The sequence below is a fragment of the Bactrocera dorsalis genome, chromosome 5, assembly GCF_023373825.1.
Source record: "Bactrocera dorsalis isolate Fly_Bdor chromosome 5, ASM2337382v1, whole genome shotgun sequence".
NCBI classification, from domain to species: domain Eukaryota; kingdom Metazoa; phylum Arthropoda; class Insecta; order Diptera; family Tephritidae; genus Bactrocera; species Bactrocera dorsalis.
Window position 1 is genome coordinate 23,262,799 of NC_064307.1, and position 14,689 is coordinate 23,277,487.

Here is a 14,689-nt window from a genome sequence, read left to right on the forward strand (position 1 = left end):
TGCCACATGTGTGTATTTGAGTAACTTCAAGAACTTGAAAATGTATAAATATTTTAGCACCTAACGATGTAATTGCTATTTTTGGAAAATTTTTGAATTACTTCAGTTTTTTTGAAGGTTTTTTCAGTAAAAATAAGAATTTTGAGATTTCTTGATTGCATTAGGATGAGAAAAATTTATTTTAATAATATTTAAATTTTTATATTTTATGTTTCGCACTTTTTATATATTTTTACTTCCAGTTATTAGAAAAAATATTTGATAGTTAAAAATTTATTATTATTTTTTTTATTATCACTTATTTTTGTTTTAATTTTAATGTATTTTTCAAAATAATTTATTTTTTTAATTGTAATTTTTTTGATTATTTTAATTTTCTACATTTTTCTTTAATATTTCTATATTTTTTAATTTTTTATATTTTTTTTCGAATATTCGCAACAGAAAAAAACCATCTTTCAAACTTATCTGTTTTTATCATCGATATTCGCTTTCCTAACATAATTTCGAAAATTGGCAACCTTTTTTTATAAATCATAAGCAATAACCATCTCAAATAAATTATAATTTATCTAAAAAAAAGTTTGATTATCAAATTCAAATTTACTACCCGAAAATATCACTACCATCACCTCCATCAAATTAAACCAGTTTTCTTCATGTTTCATTTTTCCAGCGAACCATCAACGCAGCGCCAAACCGCCACTTAAGTGTTACAATAAATCAAATTATTCCCTGGCACACCACAAACTATATTCAGCAGTTAAGCGCTTTTGAGCATTTCACCGTCTCCAAGCTGGTAAGTAGCACCGTTTCTTAACTCTTATTTTCAAGTAGCAACGTTAGACAGCCAATAAATTTCCCATAATTCATGCTTACACACATAAACTCGTAACCCGCAGCACACTTTCATTTATAAGTGCCGCAGAGAGCCTACACAAATTTTTACGTGCCTACATGCAGATTTTCCAAATTACTTTTCACTCATAAAAACTTCAATCAATTTGTTAGTGATTAGTTTGATTCGTTACAGTTACGCTGCGGTTGTTCGAAAAGAGCTTAAAGTCGCGCCGCACTTCTTTGCGCTGAGCCATACTCTTGAGACATTGCAGCTTCGGGTTGCATGACCCATTTAATAAAGTATAATAATTTTCACCAAACTGAAATTTGTAGAATATATAAAAAGCTGCAGGTGTCGCTTTTTGTCGTTTATTGAAATTTCAGAACTTTTAAGTCGGGTTATCTAAGACAAGAGCGGAGCAAGCATCTTGCTCAAAAAAAGTGAAACCCAAACTCTCTGGTTATTTTTAGGTCAAAACAGTAAATTTTTCTGAAGATATTCACTTTTTGTTTCCTTCGGAAATTTTTCGAAAGTTGAAGGGACCTAACCAAATTCATTAATAGTCCGATTAATTGATTATAAAATCACTACTCTCTAGTTCTCATTCGAAAAGAAAGTGTTTAGAAGATTTTTTCTCATCCTCTTCCAATCCCGATCAGGCAGTGTATAGTTAGAGCTCATATAACTGTACAAAGCTGAACTTCGCTGAAGGCGAGGAGTTCACTAAACCTCTTAAAATTTACGCTGGGCCAGAAAGATCTTGCGATAGCGCAGTTGCTTAATCAGCACTTGTCTAGCTCGCTTGAGGCCCAACATCCATTTGTGAATCGCAAGAAGTCATTACTATTCTGACATTAGTAACACAGTAGTACCTAACCTAGTAAACTCATCAGGTAAGTCCAGTTTCTTGCAATTCCGCTATGATTTGGCTCCCAAACCAATCTAATCATGAGGTAACTTGATACCAGAGCTAACAAGTCGAAACATTCCTTCATTAATCTCGAGCTTACAATCAGTGAACTGAAGGTTGGTTTTGCCGCCCTGCTATCAGATAGTCACCATTCTGAAAGGCTTCCAGAGGCTTCGCTCTGGAAGATGTTGCAGAAAGCCTAAATGTGGAGTTGATAGGTAGTTCTTCACAGTATATTCCTTTACGAACCCTCCCGGAAAGCTGTGATACATCGGTAAATAACCTGCGCCCTCTTTGCCAATGAGAAAAATGAGTTTTTGGAAAATTCAGTTTACTTCTTTATAATATCATTAGAGGTCTTCCTTTTCATCTGCTTCTCCCGGCGGGTACTACATCGAATACTTTCAGAGCTGCAGTGTTTTCATTAATTCGGACGACATAACCAAGCCAGCGCAGCCCCTCTCTCTTAATTCGCTGAACTACGTCGCCTTATAACTCGTACAGCTAGTCGTTCCATCGAATACGATATTCGCCATTGACAAAGCGCAGAACATATCAAAATCGAGGTACACATTTCCTTAAGAAACTACATGATCTTCTCGCTCTGCCATTTTTCAGGCATTTTATGTTTACATTTCTTCTCCAATATAATACTTTTTCAACGAAGAACAAGCTGTCTATTACATAGTATCCAGCTTCACCTTTAACAACTACATCGTACTATATAAGCCCTAATACACCCCTACGTACATACTTCAAATTCTTGTCATTTTTTTGTTTTTGTACTTCGTAAGGTTCGCTCCACATTTAACAGAGTTATTTTGCTGCTTCGTTTACCTCCTAACCCATAATCGCGTCACATCAACGACCTTGAACTCTCCTGTCGCTGCTAACTTTTAATGATTCTCGAGCCGCGACGCGCTTCAGTGCTATGTACAGTGTTGGCAAATAACTTTTGCCTTTTGCTTCTCATACATACAAGTGTACATATATACTAAGTGAATATACAAGTATATATTCGCCAACAACACACCTTTATTATATATCTTTGTAGGTATTTCTTGAATATTTAGTTTAATTAAAAGTCAAAGTGACGTTTCAATAAAAATGCTGTTTTTTGGTGGATATATACTTAAGTATATGCATATATATTTTTTATATAAACATAAGTATATAATTACTGGTAGATATGTCTATTACTGCCTCGCCAACCATGTCTCGCCAGCAAGGTTCGCCTGTTAACCGCAACTCGCCCGCAATCGCCATTTGACTTGGCTCACTTTTGCGGTCTTAAGCGATCGTTTTTGGCTCGCTGTCGATTCTTTACGGCACATTCGATTTTTGCGTTTTGTTCTAAAACACGTTTTAACTATTGTGGTTCTTCAAAGTGTGCTCCGCTTGACTTATGTGTGTTCTGCACAAACAAACGTAAATATAAACAAACATATATACCCATGTATATATGTACCTTGGTATAATAAATACATACTTTAGATAGCTTCCTTGTTTCGTGATTTGGAAACTGGTTTGCTTAGGTTAGTCTCGCATTTTTTGTTTGCTGTTTGACTTTGTTACGCTTCATGTTCATTTAAATACGCTCGACATTTCGTTAGTTTTGAGGCACACTTAATTACTTAATTTTGAGCAAATAAATTACGGATTTTTTGTCTTTAAGTATCGAAATTCAGTACTAGTACAGATAAATATAGTATCTTAAACAACTTTGCCGAGACACTTAAACATTTTTTAATTTCGATTTAAAACTTTAACTCTAACAGAGACCTTAAGCACTCTTAAATATTTTTGATAGTTATGAAATCATTTTCGCCAGCAAGAACTATGTATATAAAATACAGAAAAGACGAAGAGCTCCGTATTTATAAAGTTGGACTTTAAGCGAGATCAGCCTAGTTCTAACACGTAACGAAATATTCGGACTGAAATATATAAACTGTACCCACTAATGCCAAAGTCTTCATTTTTTCACTAGTATTATATTTTATACTCGTTATATTCGACAAAATTTGTCCAAGTCTTGAGTATTTCTTTGCCTGAATTACTTTATGTAAGGTTCCTACCTTCGCCAGACTAAGCTAAAAGCATCTCAGTTGTCACACTTTTTACGAGCTCAGCAAATTGGCTGGAATGGATGTTATGTTAGATTAGGTTAATAGGCTGATCTATAGAGATCGCACGTGGACCACTATATGTAACCCTTTGTGAAGCCATCGAAAAGAAGAACTTCTGTGTTCGAACTTATAAATTAGCAGCACGCTTAGTAGCCAATACAAATTTGCTCAGGTGTTTAATTTCCATTCCAGCCAGTTCGGTGGGATGACTGAAGATATGCGCTTCCAAGTGTCTTGACATTTCAAACGCGGGCCAATAAAGAAAGAAGTGTTGAGTTGTTTCCACCTCATCTTCTTTCATACAGCTTCTCACTCCTACAGCGTGAACGCCAAGGGAGCAGTGGCCTGTTAAAAGCTACACAACTAGCAAGAAGGTAGCCTTATTTAGAGGAAAGAGATCGATCTTGGGCCAAACGGCTTTTCTGACAGCGCATTATCGATAGTCGCCCAGCGCTGACCAAGCTTCCGCGAAGCCCAGTTATCTAGGAGTAGAACACAAAAGGATACGGAAGCACCGACCCGCTCCCGTTCTACCAATAGCGGTGCTAGGATGCATTTCCTTTCTAGCTCATCGGCTTTACAATTTCCTGCGATTCCGCTGTGGCCTGCCACCCATACCAGTCTTATTGAAAGATGCTATTCATAGCGAGGTTAGGCAGTCCTTGACCAGCGCTGAACGCACTGTTAGTGAGTTGAAAGGATCCATGCACCTTGATTATTAACAGTATTTAAAAACTTTTCAAACTCAACCATCCTATAATGAGCCGTTATAGGTGAAACATGAATTGAATATAACATAACGCCATCTGACTAGATTTATTCCGAACTAACATAAAATATATTTCTTCCATAAGCTTGTTATAAGCCTCGGATGGCCTTTAGTACCTTCAGAGAATTTTGTGTTTTTCGGTTTCGCCTCATTTCTGGAGCGCTTTTCGCTAGATTGTTGGACAATTTCGGCGCAATATTCAAAAATCTATGTTATCAAGCAACTTTTTTGGGTTGAGTCTCTCTGACGGCGCCACCAAAATTTTCAAGCACTGTTCTTTAATTTTTTCAATGTTATCGTCCTTAGGGGTGTAAGGACGACTCACATGAGTCAAATTTTGGATTGCTTTCCGAACCCCACTGTACTAACATAACTAACAGCAATGAACGAAAATCATGTATTGGAAAGTAGCATATCCATGAAAGATCATGTTCCACCAACAAGCTTTTGAAAATGTTCCTAAATTTCTACTAATACTACCAACAAAAATGCACAAATGCCATGAAAAGGTGCACTTTGAAACCCAGCGATGAGGATTAGACAGCAGAAACATTTTCGAAACTATAACTATGTACACCAACATATATACTCATATATAAGTAAACTTATTGCTGTAAACACGGATCTCTTCGCACTCAAAGACACTTCTCGTCATTTATCATTTATTTGTAATTACTTGTTACTTTTACCACTTAATTTCACTTAACACATTTGCCGTAAAATGTCAAAACAAAGTAAATTAACAGAAAACAAACAGAATACCCTACGAAACGGAACTCAGTCATATTTTACGAAACTTACAATGCCTGTGATGTCCGAAAGATAAACAAACAAATACGAAGAAAACAAATAAATCAGAAAATTCATAAGCGTGACCATGACTGTGTCGGTCTTTAAGCCTGCAGAGCTCCATAATAACGGGTAATGCCTTGACACTGTGCCGCCGTGGCTCCACTTGAGGCATTCGAAGTTCATGCGTGGGCAAGAAGAAAGACACTTGAGTGACAGTTTAGCGGATGCCGGAAAGTTAACATTATTTCACTTTTCTTGTAAATAGTGATGTCTGTGGATACAAATCTACATGTTGTTGTACAAGTTTTGTATATTTCTGCATACTCAAGTACAGTAAACGAAACTCTTAAATGCCCATTGACATTTTGTCACTTCCTGAATGTAAGCACTTCACCATTAAATGGTTGACATGTGTCAAAGTTAAAGAGAGGGAGAGAGAAGTTATAAGGCAAAAAGTTAGCTGAAGAAGCAAAAAAACTTTCGCAATGAGTTCTTAACTTAATCCAATAATTTCCAATATTAGCTAGATTGGCTGGAAAAAATTAGTTCGTTGCTGTTGACAAAGTTAAGTGGAAGAGACAGAAACAACTGATCGGATTAATGGGGTAGATTTTCTGTAGTATACTAACTAAATACTGTTCTAACCGTTGGTTTAAATACTTTCCGATGGAAGAAGTTTACTAAAATGTCTCCAATTTCAACCGACCACAATCAGTTTTTTTTTTTAAGGAAGATGAAGAAGTACTATATATATATAGTATATGTTGGCGGAACCAAAAGTAGTCTACGTAGAAATATAAAGTTCACGAGCTGTTGGTTTGCAGTGAGAAGTTCTTTTCAGGATTCTGAAGTAGTATTTTTTCATGGGGACACTGGAAACCAATAGGGACAGCAAACGACGCCATACTTTTTGCGGAAATTCGGAGTCAATGGCCTTAACTTTCAGAGCGCTACGTCCAATTTATTTCCATGGAATTGATCCTGTCAAGTCAACAATTGAGCGTCTAGTGGAAAAATTTGAATCCACAGGCACAGTACAAAATGTTTCCGTGCCAGTGAAACAAAAGAATGCCCGTAGTGTCGAGATTATACTGCCGCTATCGCATCAATTGAGCAAGATTCAAATCAGTTCCTCACAAGTCGTACTTAAGCGTCGGGCATCTCTATGACGTCTTTGTGGTGTTTGCGATAAGATCTTGGCCTACATCTTTACAAGATCAAATTGCCGCAAGAACTGAAGCATCTCTAGCGATGATACTCATTTCTTGCTGAATGGCTTCATCAGTAAGCATTATTGGTCAGGCAGCAATCCACACGTACTCCGTGAATCCCCATTGCATCTCATAAAAATTACGGGTTCGAAATTTCCTCTAAACGTAAGAAGTCGTCTATATGGCTCTATATATACTTGTAGTTACAAATAATCTTCCAAAAGGGTCTTCAGTTACATACTTGGGGGTCCAAAGTGGCCTGGAGACCAGAAAAAAGAGTGATGATCAAAGTGAGTCAAATTTAATGGAGATTTTAAATCAAAGAATTTTTACTATTGATATTTCCTAGCTCTGAAATCTAATCAAAAGCTTTTCCAAGCACGAAAGCTAAAGGTCACATAGCTTATGGGTCCATTTCAAAAGGAACACAGGAACAAAGGGTCATGGGAAATATTCAAGACCCACAAGAACAAGCGCTACAATACACAATATATTAGGAAAGTCAGGATTTTGGGGTTCTTGTTGGTTTCTACTGAAATGGTTTGAAAAAAGTTTAAAGTAAAACAACTCTTACTTGTAATAGCGCAATCACCAACTGTATCGGTCCGCAACGCACCACCACCGTACCAATTGTAGTGGCACGCAAGCCACCACCACCACCGCCTTCACCGCTGCACAAACTCAGTTCGGAGGCATGTCGAGCTGTGGCATTTGTCGAATTACTACCGCCGGCCGTGGCTAAAGCATTGGTGCTAGATGCGCCGGTCAGTAAGCCAACACCGCTAATGCCGGCAGTGCCGCCAGCGCTGGGTGTCGGCGAGGTGGACGACGAGAGCGTCGGATAATTGTAGTTGTCGTGCTGTTGCCGTTGTGCGGAGGGTGTATTCGAGACATTCGAGCCGGAATAAAGCGATGACATCGATGAGTCCAATGTGCGATGACGTTCCATTTTTATTTATTTATTTATTTATGTTTTTAGTTTTTGCTTTTTTTGCGTTGCCTTTGATTTGTGCGCTGCAGTGCGGTTGGCGTGCTGTTGCAGTGGCCAAGAGGGTGTTGCTTAGTGCCTTGTTGTTGTGTGCTAATAAAATAATCGCGCTTGTTTGTTTGTGTATGAGTGTGTGCGTTGCTTATTCGTTGTTCTTGTTGTTGCAATTAGTTTTCCTTGCTGTGTATTTGCGACGGCTTTTGCTTGCTCTAGGCTTTTCGCGTTGCTATAATTATTGTGCGGCCTGTTGCTGTTGTTGTTTTGTTTAATATTCTGATTTTATGGAGTTGTTTTTGTAATTTTGTGTTCATTTGGGCTTTATTTTTCGAATTTTTTCTCGTTGATAATTTTTTTTGCAATATTTTATATTAAATATATTTTATATCTCCGTGCTAATTTGGAAAATCTCATTTTGTTCCTCGGTTTATTGCCTATAATTCGTCGTTTTTTGGTTATTTATGCTTGATTAAGAAAGAGTTTTAATAATTTATAGATTTTTTTTTTAGTTAGCAATATGTATTCGCTTAGTTTTTATATTACATGTTAATGTGTTTTTTGTTGTTGTCTATAAAAATAAAATCTTAATTTTAGAAATTAGTAAAAAGATTTCAGTAGTTTTTTAGTTTTTATTATTATTTTTTATTTTAAAAAATGTTTAACAATTTTTTTTTATAAATTAATTTGTGAAAACCTTTTTTTATTATTAATTAATATTATATATTAATGTTTTTATATTTCTCTTTATAAGATTAAAGTTTTCATTTTCGAAATTAAAAACAAATATTTCACTAGTTTTTTTACTTTTACTTTATTTAAAAAAATTTTTTTTAATTATTTTTATTATAATATTTTATTTGATTAAAAAATTTTTGTTTTCAGAAATTAAAAATTTCATTTTAAAATTTAAAAAAAAATTATATTTCACTAGTTTTTTTTATTACATTTTTTAATATAATTTTTTTTTATTCTTTTAATATGTAAATAATTTTTTATTATAAGATAGTATTTTTAATTTTTAATTTTTTTTATTATATTATATTCTAAGTTATTTTGTTTAATTTTAAAAAACTTATAAATATTTTTTTTTTTGTTTTATATAATTTTATTTTATTTTATTTTATTTCACTTTTTGTCTTTAAATTTTTTTTAAATAAATTTTATTCATTTTTAATTTTTGCATATTCTATATATGTATGTTTTTTCATTCATTTCACTTTTTTATTTATTTTATTTTATTTATATTTTTTTTCGTTTTCAATTAATTTTTTTTCTTTATATAATTTCTTTTACTTTCACAAAAAATATTTTCGTATTTTTCTACTATTTTTCTTAAAAAACATTTGAAGTAGTACTCGTAATTAAATTTTTCGTTCGCGTTTTATAATCTCTATTTGCTTGTTTGTGAGACACAAATTAAATTCGTTAAATATTCGTATAAAATTGTTTATTAGCTAAATTTGTCGTTGCCGTTCTATTGCTTTTGCTTTTCGAAACTTTTTCGCACTACATTTCAAATGTTCGCGCTTTCGCCGCTCTCGTACGTCTGCCTGATATTCAGCGAAACTACGAAGCTGCCTGCTGTCTGCCGGCACTACCGCTAGTTCGGCGCAAAGCTCACACACCAAAACAATCGAAAAAAGCAAAGAAAGAAAATTAACTCAAAATAAAATGCCATTAACACAAAACCGTTCGCATGACTTCATGCTTCTTAAAAAAAAAAAACAAATAATAGAAACAAAAAAATCGGAAAAAATGTTGAACTAAAATACACTCACTTTTCGGCTTCGCTCAGCGCGCATTCTACACACGATTTGTACCTTACAATTATTTTAGCACGCTCAGTAAATACAGACATACATACATATGTACACAAATAAACGTGTGCCTTCACACACACACACACATGCAAGAATATACGAGCCGCTCATAGCAGCGATCGTCAACACCGCATCTGGCCAACACCATTGAGCTCATCTCACCACACATATGGGAACGCCAGTTCACACATACACACACACTCATACAAGTTTGTAAGCTCTTAGACGGCAACGTTCTAATATGGCGTGAGATCCACTCACTCACTGAAGCTCCCTACCCAAACAGCTCCCAGCTGCCAGCTTCTCAAGAGCATGCGGCTACTGTTGCCTTTATATCTTTCAGCGCTTTGCTCTTGCCTCATCGCATGCTACGTGCATTTTTATGTCTGTATGTACAATGTCTACATATAGTACATGTATGTATGTAGTTGTGTGTGCATTTTGTTCTAGCCACTGTTTATACTTACGACGAGGCGCTATTTGTTGTTTTTGCTTACGCGCCGCAGTTTAGTCTATTTTTACTCCAAATTTGTATGTATATACATATGTATGTATGTATGTATAGTACACCTATGCTACGAGTATAATGATCGGCGTATGGCGTACTTTCTTGCCAACAACAAAACAAACATATGGCAGTTGCGCGAATTTCGTTTGAGTTTTGTTCCATTAATATGACTTGTATGCCTTATTTTCCCGAAACATTGCCGAATTGTTGGTTTTTATAGGCGGTTTTGCAATTTGCATACTTTCAGAATCTTGGAGTCTATGTCAATACCATACACGTACTCATATATGTATGTATGTACATGGATGCAAATATTTACAGCATATGCTCGTAAAACTAGCAAGTGGTCTAGAGAAATGTAGGTAAAATTGGATCAATACGAAGCCAAAAGTATGTCTGTTGCAGATTATGGGAAATATAGTATACCGTTAGTTATTATAGTGGATACACTTTTCTTGGATAAAATAGTTTAATTTTGGCGCAAAAAATTCCGTCGCTTTGATATATTGGTCCAAAAAATATAGAGACAGACTAACTATAGCAGGAAGCTATAAGCTCAACGTCAACTGTTCACAAAAATGTACAACGTTTGTATAAAGGAAGAGGTGTGTCCTGACACGTTGAAAATACCGAGTCTGGTTCTCCTCCCGAACCCGAAAAACCACCTGAGAAACCTTCCTTGTACCGGCCTCTATGTATGCTGGACACAATGATGAACTCCGCTTGGAGTTAGCAATCCAGGAAGCCCGCGGATAATCAGAGAGACAAATCGGCTTTTTGACGCTCTACGAGTCGTCGATACTGCGAAATGTGCAGTAAGTGCCAGTAGATGGAAAAGTGGCAAAAGAAAGGTCCGTGCGCTGATTACTCTAGATGTCAAGAAAGGGCTCAACACGGAATAACGGGAACACAGAATCAAAGCTCTGTAGGAAATACGCACCCCTGATAACACAAAACTTTATAACGAAATATTTTAATAATAGAAGGCTGATTTTTTATACGGACAAAGACATCCAGAGCGACTCCATCTCTATTATGGAACCTCATGTATGACGGAGTGCTAAAAAGACAACAACCAACCGACGTGAAACTAAAAGTATATACGGACAATCTCATGACGATAGCAGTGGATAAACAATTAGTCGACCTAAGAAATAAATGCAATGAGAGCTTAAATGGTCTACGCCAATGGTTCTCTTCTGTGATCCTGGAACTGGCTGAGCACAAAACAGAAATGTTGTTCGTAAGTACCAGGAAGGTGAAAGAACTCACCATAGAAGAAGTGAAATTACTTCACAGCTACAGCTGTAGTATCTGGGAGAAACATTGGAGTCCAATTTAAAATTTAAGGAACAAACTTTATAAAGCTCTTTCGAGAATGATGACCAGTGGAGGTTGCAAAAGTAATGAGTTGCGTAATATTCTATACAGCACTAATATGGATACAGGCGCTGGACATAAAGTCATATACAAGACTAATTGAAGCTCTACGGAGGCTTTCTGCAACCCGAAGGAGATCAAGCGATGCTGCTAAGGTATTAGCCAGTATGCCGCCCATTGACATCGAGCGATAATATTAGCTATCAGCGCCTAAAACAGTATCGGCAAAGACGGAAGAAAGGAACAAGAGCACCAATCCTTATTCAAAAGACGCTGTATCCACAGACTTATACCGGAAAGCTATTTGTGGACAGTCAGACGACATGAGGACCTGGATTTCTATCTGACTCAAACACTTATTGGGAATGGGTGCTTTAGAAGCTACCTTTAGAACTGTCCGACATGTACAGAGTATTTAGAAGACTCTGAATATGAATTATTCCTTGTATTTGAAAAAACTAAAAATCGCAGTCGGTGGTAGTTTTAACAGTATGTCAGTCGACTGAGAAATGAAAAGCTGTTAGCGAAACGTCAGCTTTAATAATGACAAAACTGAGACTCTTCTAACAGATAAGGCGTTTGTCAGTGCGCACAATAGAGCAGACTTAAATGTCATGACCCTCCCTCGAAGTAACCAGCGGTTCCGTGGGGCAGTCTTGAGTTGGCGGTAGGTTCGGTTTAGCGGATTAAAGTTCCGCACTCCGGCTTTCGATACCAGAAAACAATTTATTAAGTTTGATAGCTAGATATATTAAAAATATTAGTAGATTACTAAATCAGTATAATTTCAAGTCTAAGTTTGAAAGGTCTAATGATATCTGAACCGCCTTGGAATAGCAAAAGTAGCTGGGTTGAGACTTAAGAATTTCATTGACTATGGTCTTCACCACTTCACTTCAGTCTACTCAAGCAAACTCTCTTCCGCAATGATATTATTTTTGTATATACTCGTACATACTTTTGTACACAATATATAATCCAAAATCTCAAAAATCAAGATCTATTTTTTGCTAAAATCTCTTTCCTCTCCCGCGTTTCGCAAATTTTGGTCACAATTTACTCTTCTCACATAAGTATTTCAAGACAAATATATGTACATATGTGAGCATTAAATAAAAACAGGCAAATTTGTGAAATTCATGTATCGGCCATTTCCTTTGGTCATTAATTCGCATTAGCTAAAATCGACTAAAGCAATTTCAGCATCATCCCTCTAAACTAAAAAAAAAAATTGAAAACTGTCTAATGTTTTAGCGTTTCGTTCTGCTGTCTTACGTTATTTCGCTTTTTGTTTATATGTTTCAAGTATTTAGGTTTTTGTGTGATTTCTTAGTCATGTTCTACAGATTATTTGTAATAGAAATTGGGCAATCGTAAGATCAGCCAGACACAGCGCCGACATCTAAGTGGCAAACGTTTAGAGAATATGGATCAGTGGAATGTCGCAAATTTTTCATACATAGTAACATGTAGCACTAAGGGATTAGGAAATTTTCTTTTGCTTTAAAATTGAAATGAAAATTATTAAAATTACGAGAAGAACAAATTTGGTCCTTCAAGTGCCCATTTGTTCTTTAAATTACTCGAAAGAAATGAAACCCATTTTATAAATTTCGTACTACCCAATGATTTTTCAAGCACTGATTCGAGTATTTTCTGAGTTATGCTTCAGTGAGTACGATTTAGAAATCGGTATTAGTAACCGTAAGATTTTGGTTCCTTTAACGAAAGCCTTTAGTCTCCGTATAGTTTTAGAAAATGTGAGCTCTGTTACCTCAACGGGCCGAATGATTACTAAGGGCAAAGGGAAGCAGGTTTTAATCTTTTTCAGGGTTTGATTATCTCATGAGCCTTGCCTATATTAAAACGCTACTGCTCCTCAATATCTACCACAAGCCAATGAGTGGTACAAAGCCTTTAAAGACAATCGAGAGATCATTGAAGACATGCCTCGTTCTGGACGACCTTCGATCCTTTCAACTGATGAATATTTATAAAAAGTGAAGGATATGGTACTTAAAAATCGGCAGCCAAGAGAGCTCGACATCTCTCGTGAGTCCGTTCGTTGATTTTGGTAGATATTTTGAGTATGAAAAGCATTCTTGCTCAACGCTGTAAAGTCTCTTTAGACTTGGTTGATCGTGCGAATTCAGATTCCACATTCATGAAGAGCATTAAAACTGCCGATGAAACATGGTTTGTTAGTTTGACATGCAAACAAGTCAACAATCATCGGAATGGAGTGAATAAACGAGCCGAAACCATAAAAACCACTCCAAAGCCGATCAAAATCAATGTGATGTTCATTTTTTCGATATTCTGGGCTTGGTTCATCATGAATTTGTTCCGGAGGAACAAACAGTCCATACGGAGTTCTATTTGGCCGCATTGAGGCGTTTGTGTGAGAATATCTATCAAAATTAGCAGGAATTGGGGAAAAGCAATTCGTGGGTTTTACACGATGATAATGCACCATCGCATCGAGCCACTATTGTGACCGAATGTGAAGCCAAACACGCAAAGAATATCATCGATCAACCACCGTATTCACCAGACTTAGCTGCGCGCGATTTTTTCTTGTTTCCCAATCTTAAATTGCCATTCCGTGAGACCCGTTTTGAGTCGATCGAAGAGGTAAAACAAAATTCGCTGAAGGAGCTGAAGGCCATCCCAAAAAGTATTTCGGGGCTGGAAAACTCATTGGTATAAAATCTAAGATGCATGAAAGTTTGTATTTCCTCACGATGGTTGCCGAAGACATCACTTTAACTTTTCTTTTAGTGCGCAACTCAGGAAGCCAAGGAGAGATGTTTTTGATAGAATTGCATTTCATTTTTTATTGTTTTTTAGAAAAGTCGGAGCACTTAAGCTTCCAAATTTACTAGTTTCGCTTATATTCCGAACCAGCACGTTCCACTGAAGGGAAAATTGTAAGTAAATACTATGTTTACCTAAACAAATATAATTTCCTTAACACTTGAGCATCGGCCAGCGCTTGCCTCGATTAATCAGCATGCAAATCTGTTGCTCGTGGATAAGTATGTACACAGATTTAACGTATATATATAGATGTATATGTATGTATATGTCGGTATGTATTTAGGTTTGATTTTGTAAGTTTTCGTAGCACTTGGGCACGTTCGCGCACTGATCAGTGATCAACGCCGGCGGCGCTAGTTAGATGCCGCGCTTTCGACAATTGACCAATTGTGTACATACATACATTTTACATATTAATGGATGTATGTAAATATGTATGTACATAGATAAGCTCACTGAAGTCTTCAGCCCACTTGAGGCCCATGTAGTTGACTTGCTTGCTTCAGTTCAATTCGTTTATTTTT

At 36.1% G+C, this 14,689-nt stretch overlaps 1 protein-coding gene and 1 long non-coding RNA gene across 16 annotated transcripts in view; one reads left to right on the forward strand and one right to left on the reverse strand.

Annotated features, from left to right (window-relative positions):
• Positions 1-14,689, reverse strand: part of LOC105226995 (titin) — a 358,359-nt gene that overhangs the window by 279,002 nt on the left and 64,668 nt on the right. Inside the window, exon 1 of one of the 15 annotated variants that reach the window (XM_049459002.1) lies at positions 7,227-8,220. The exons of 11 other annotated variants lie outside the window; for them this stretch is intronic. In XM_049459002.1, coding sequence (XP_049314959.1) covers positions 7,227-7,601 — 375 coding nt within the window. In that variant the 5' untranslated portion in view covers positions 7,602-8,220. Of the gene's footprint in view, positions 1-7,226; positions 8,221-14,689 lie in introns of those variants that run through there. 3 more of the 15 variants (XM_049458999.1, XM_049459000.1, XM_049459001.1) reach the window with 3 other exon arrangements.
• The window catches only part of LOC125778975 (uncharacterized), a 107,190-nt gene continuing 92,914 nt past the window's right edge, over positions 414-14,689 (forward strand). Inside the window, exon 1 of the long non-coding RNA XR_007423068.1 lies at positions 414-799. This is a non-coding gene — a long non-coding RNA (uncharacterized LOC125778975). The remainder of the gene's footprint in view (positions 800-14,689) is intronic.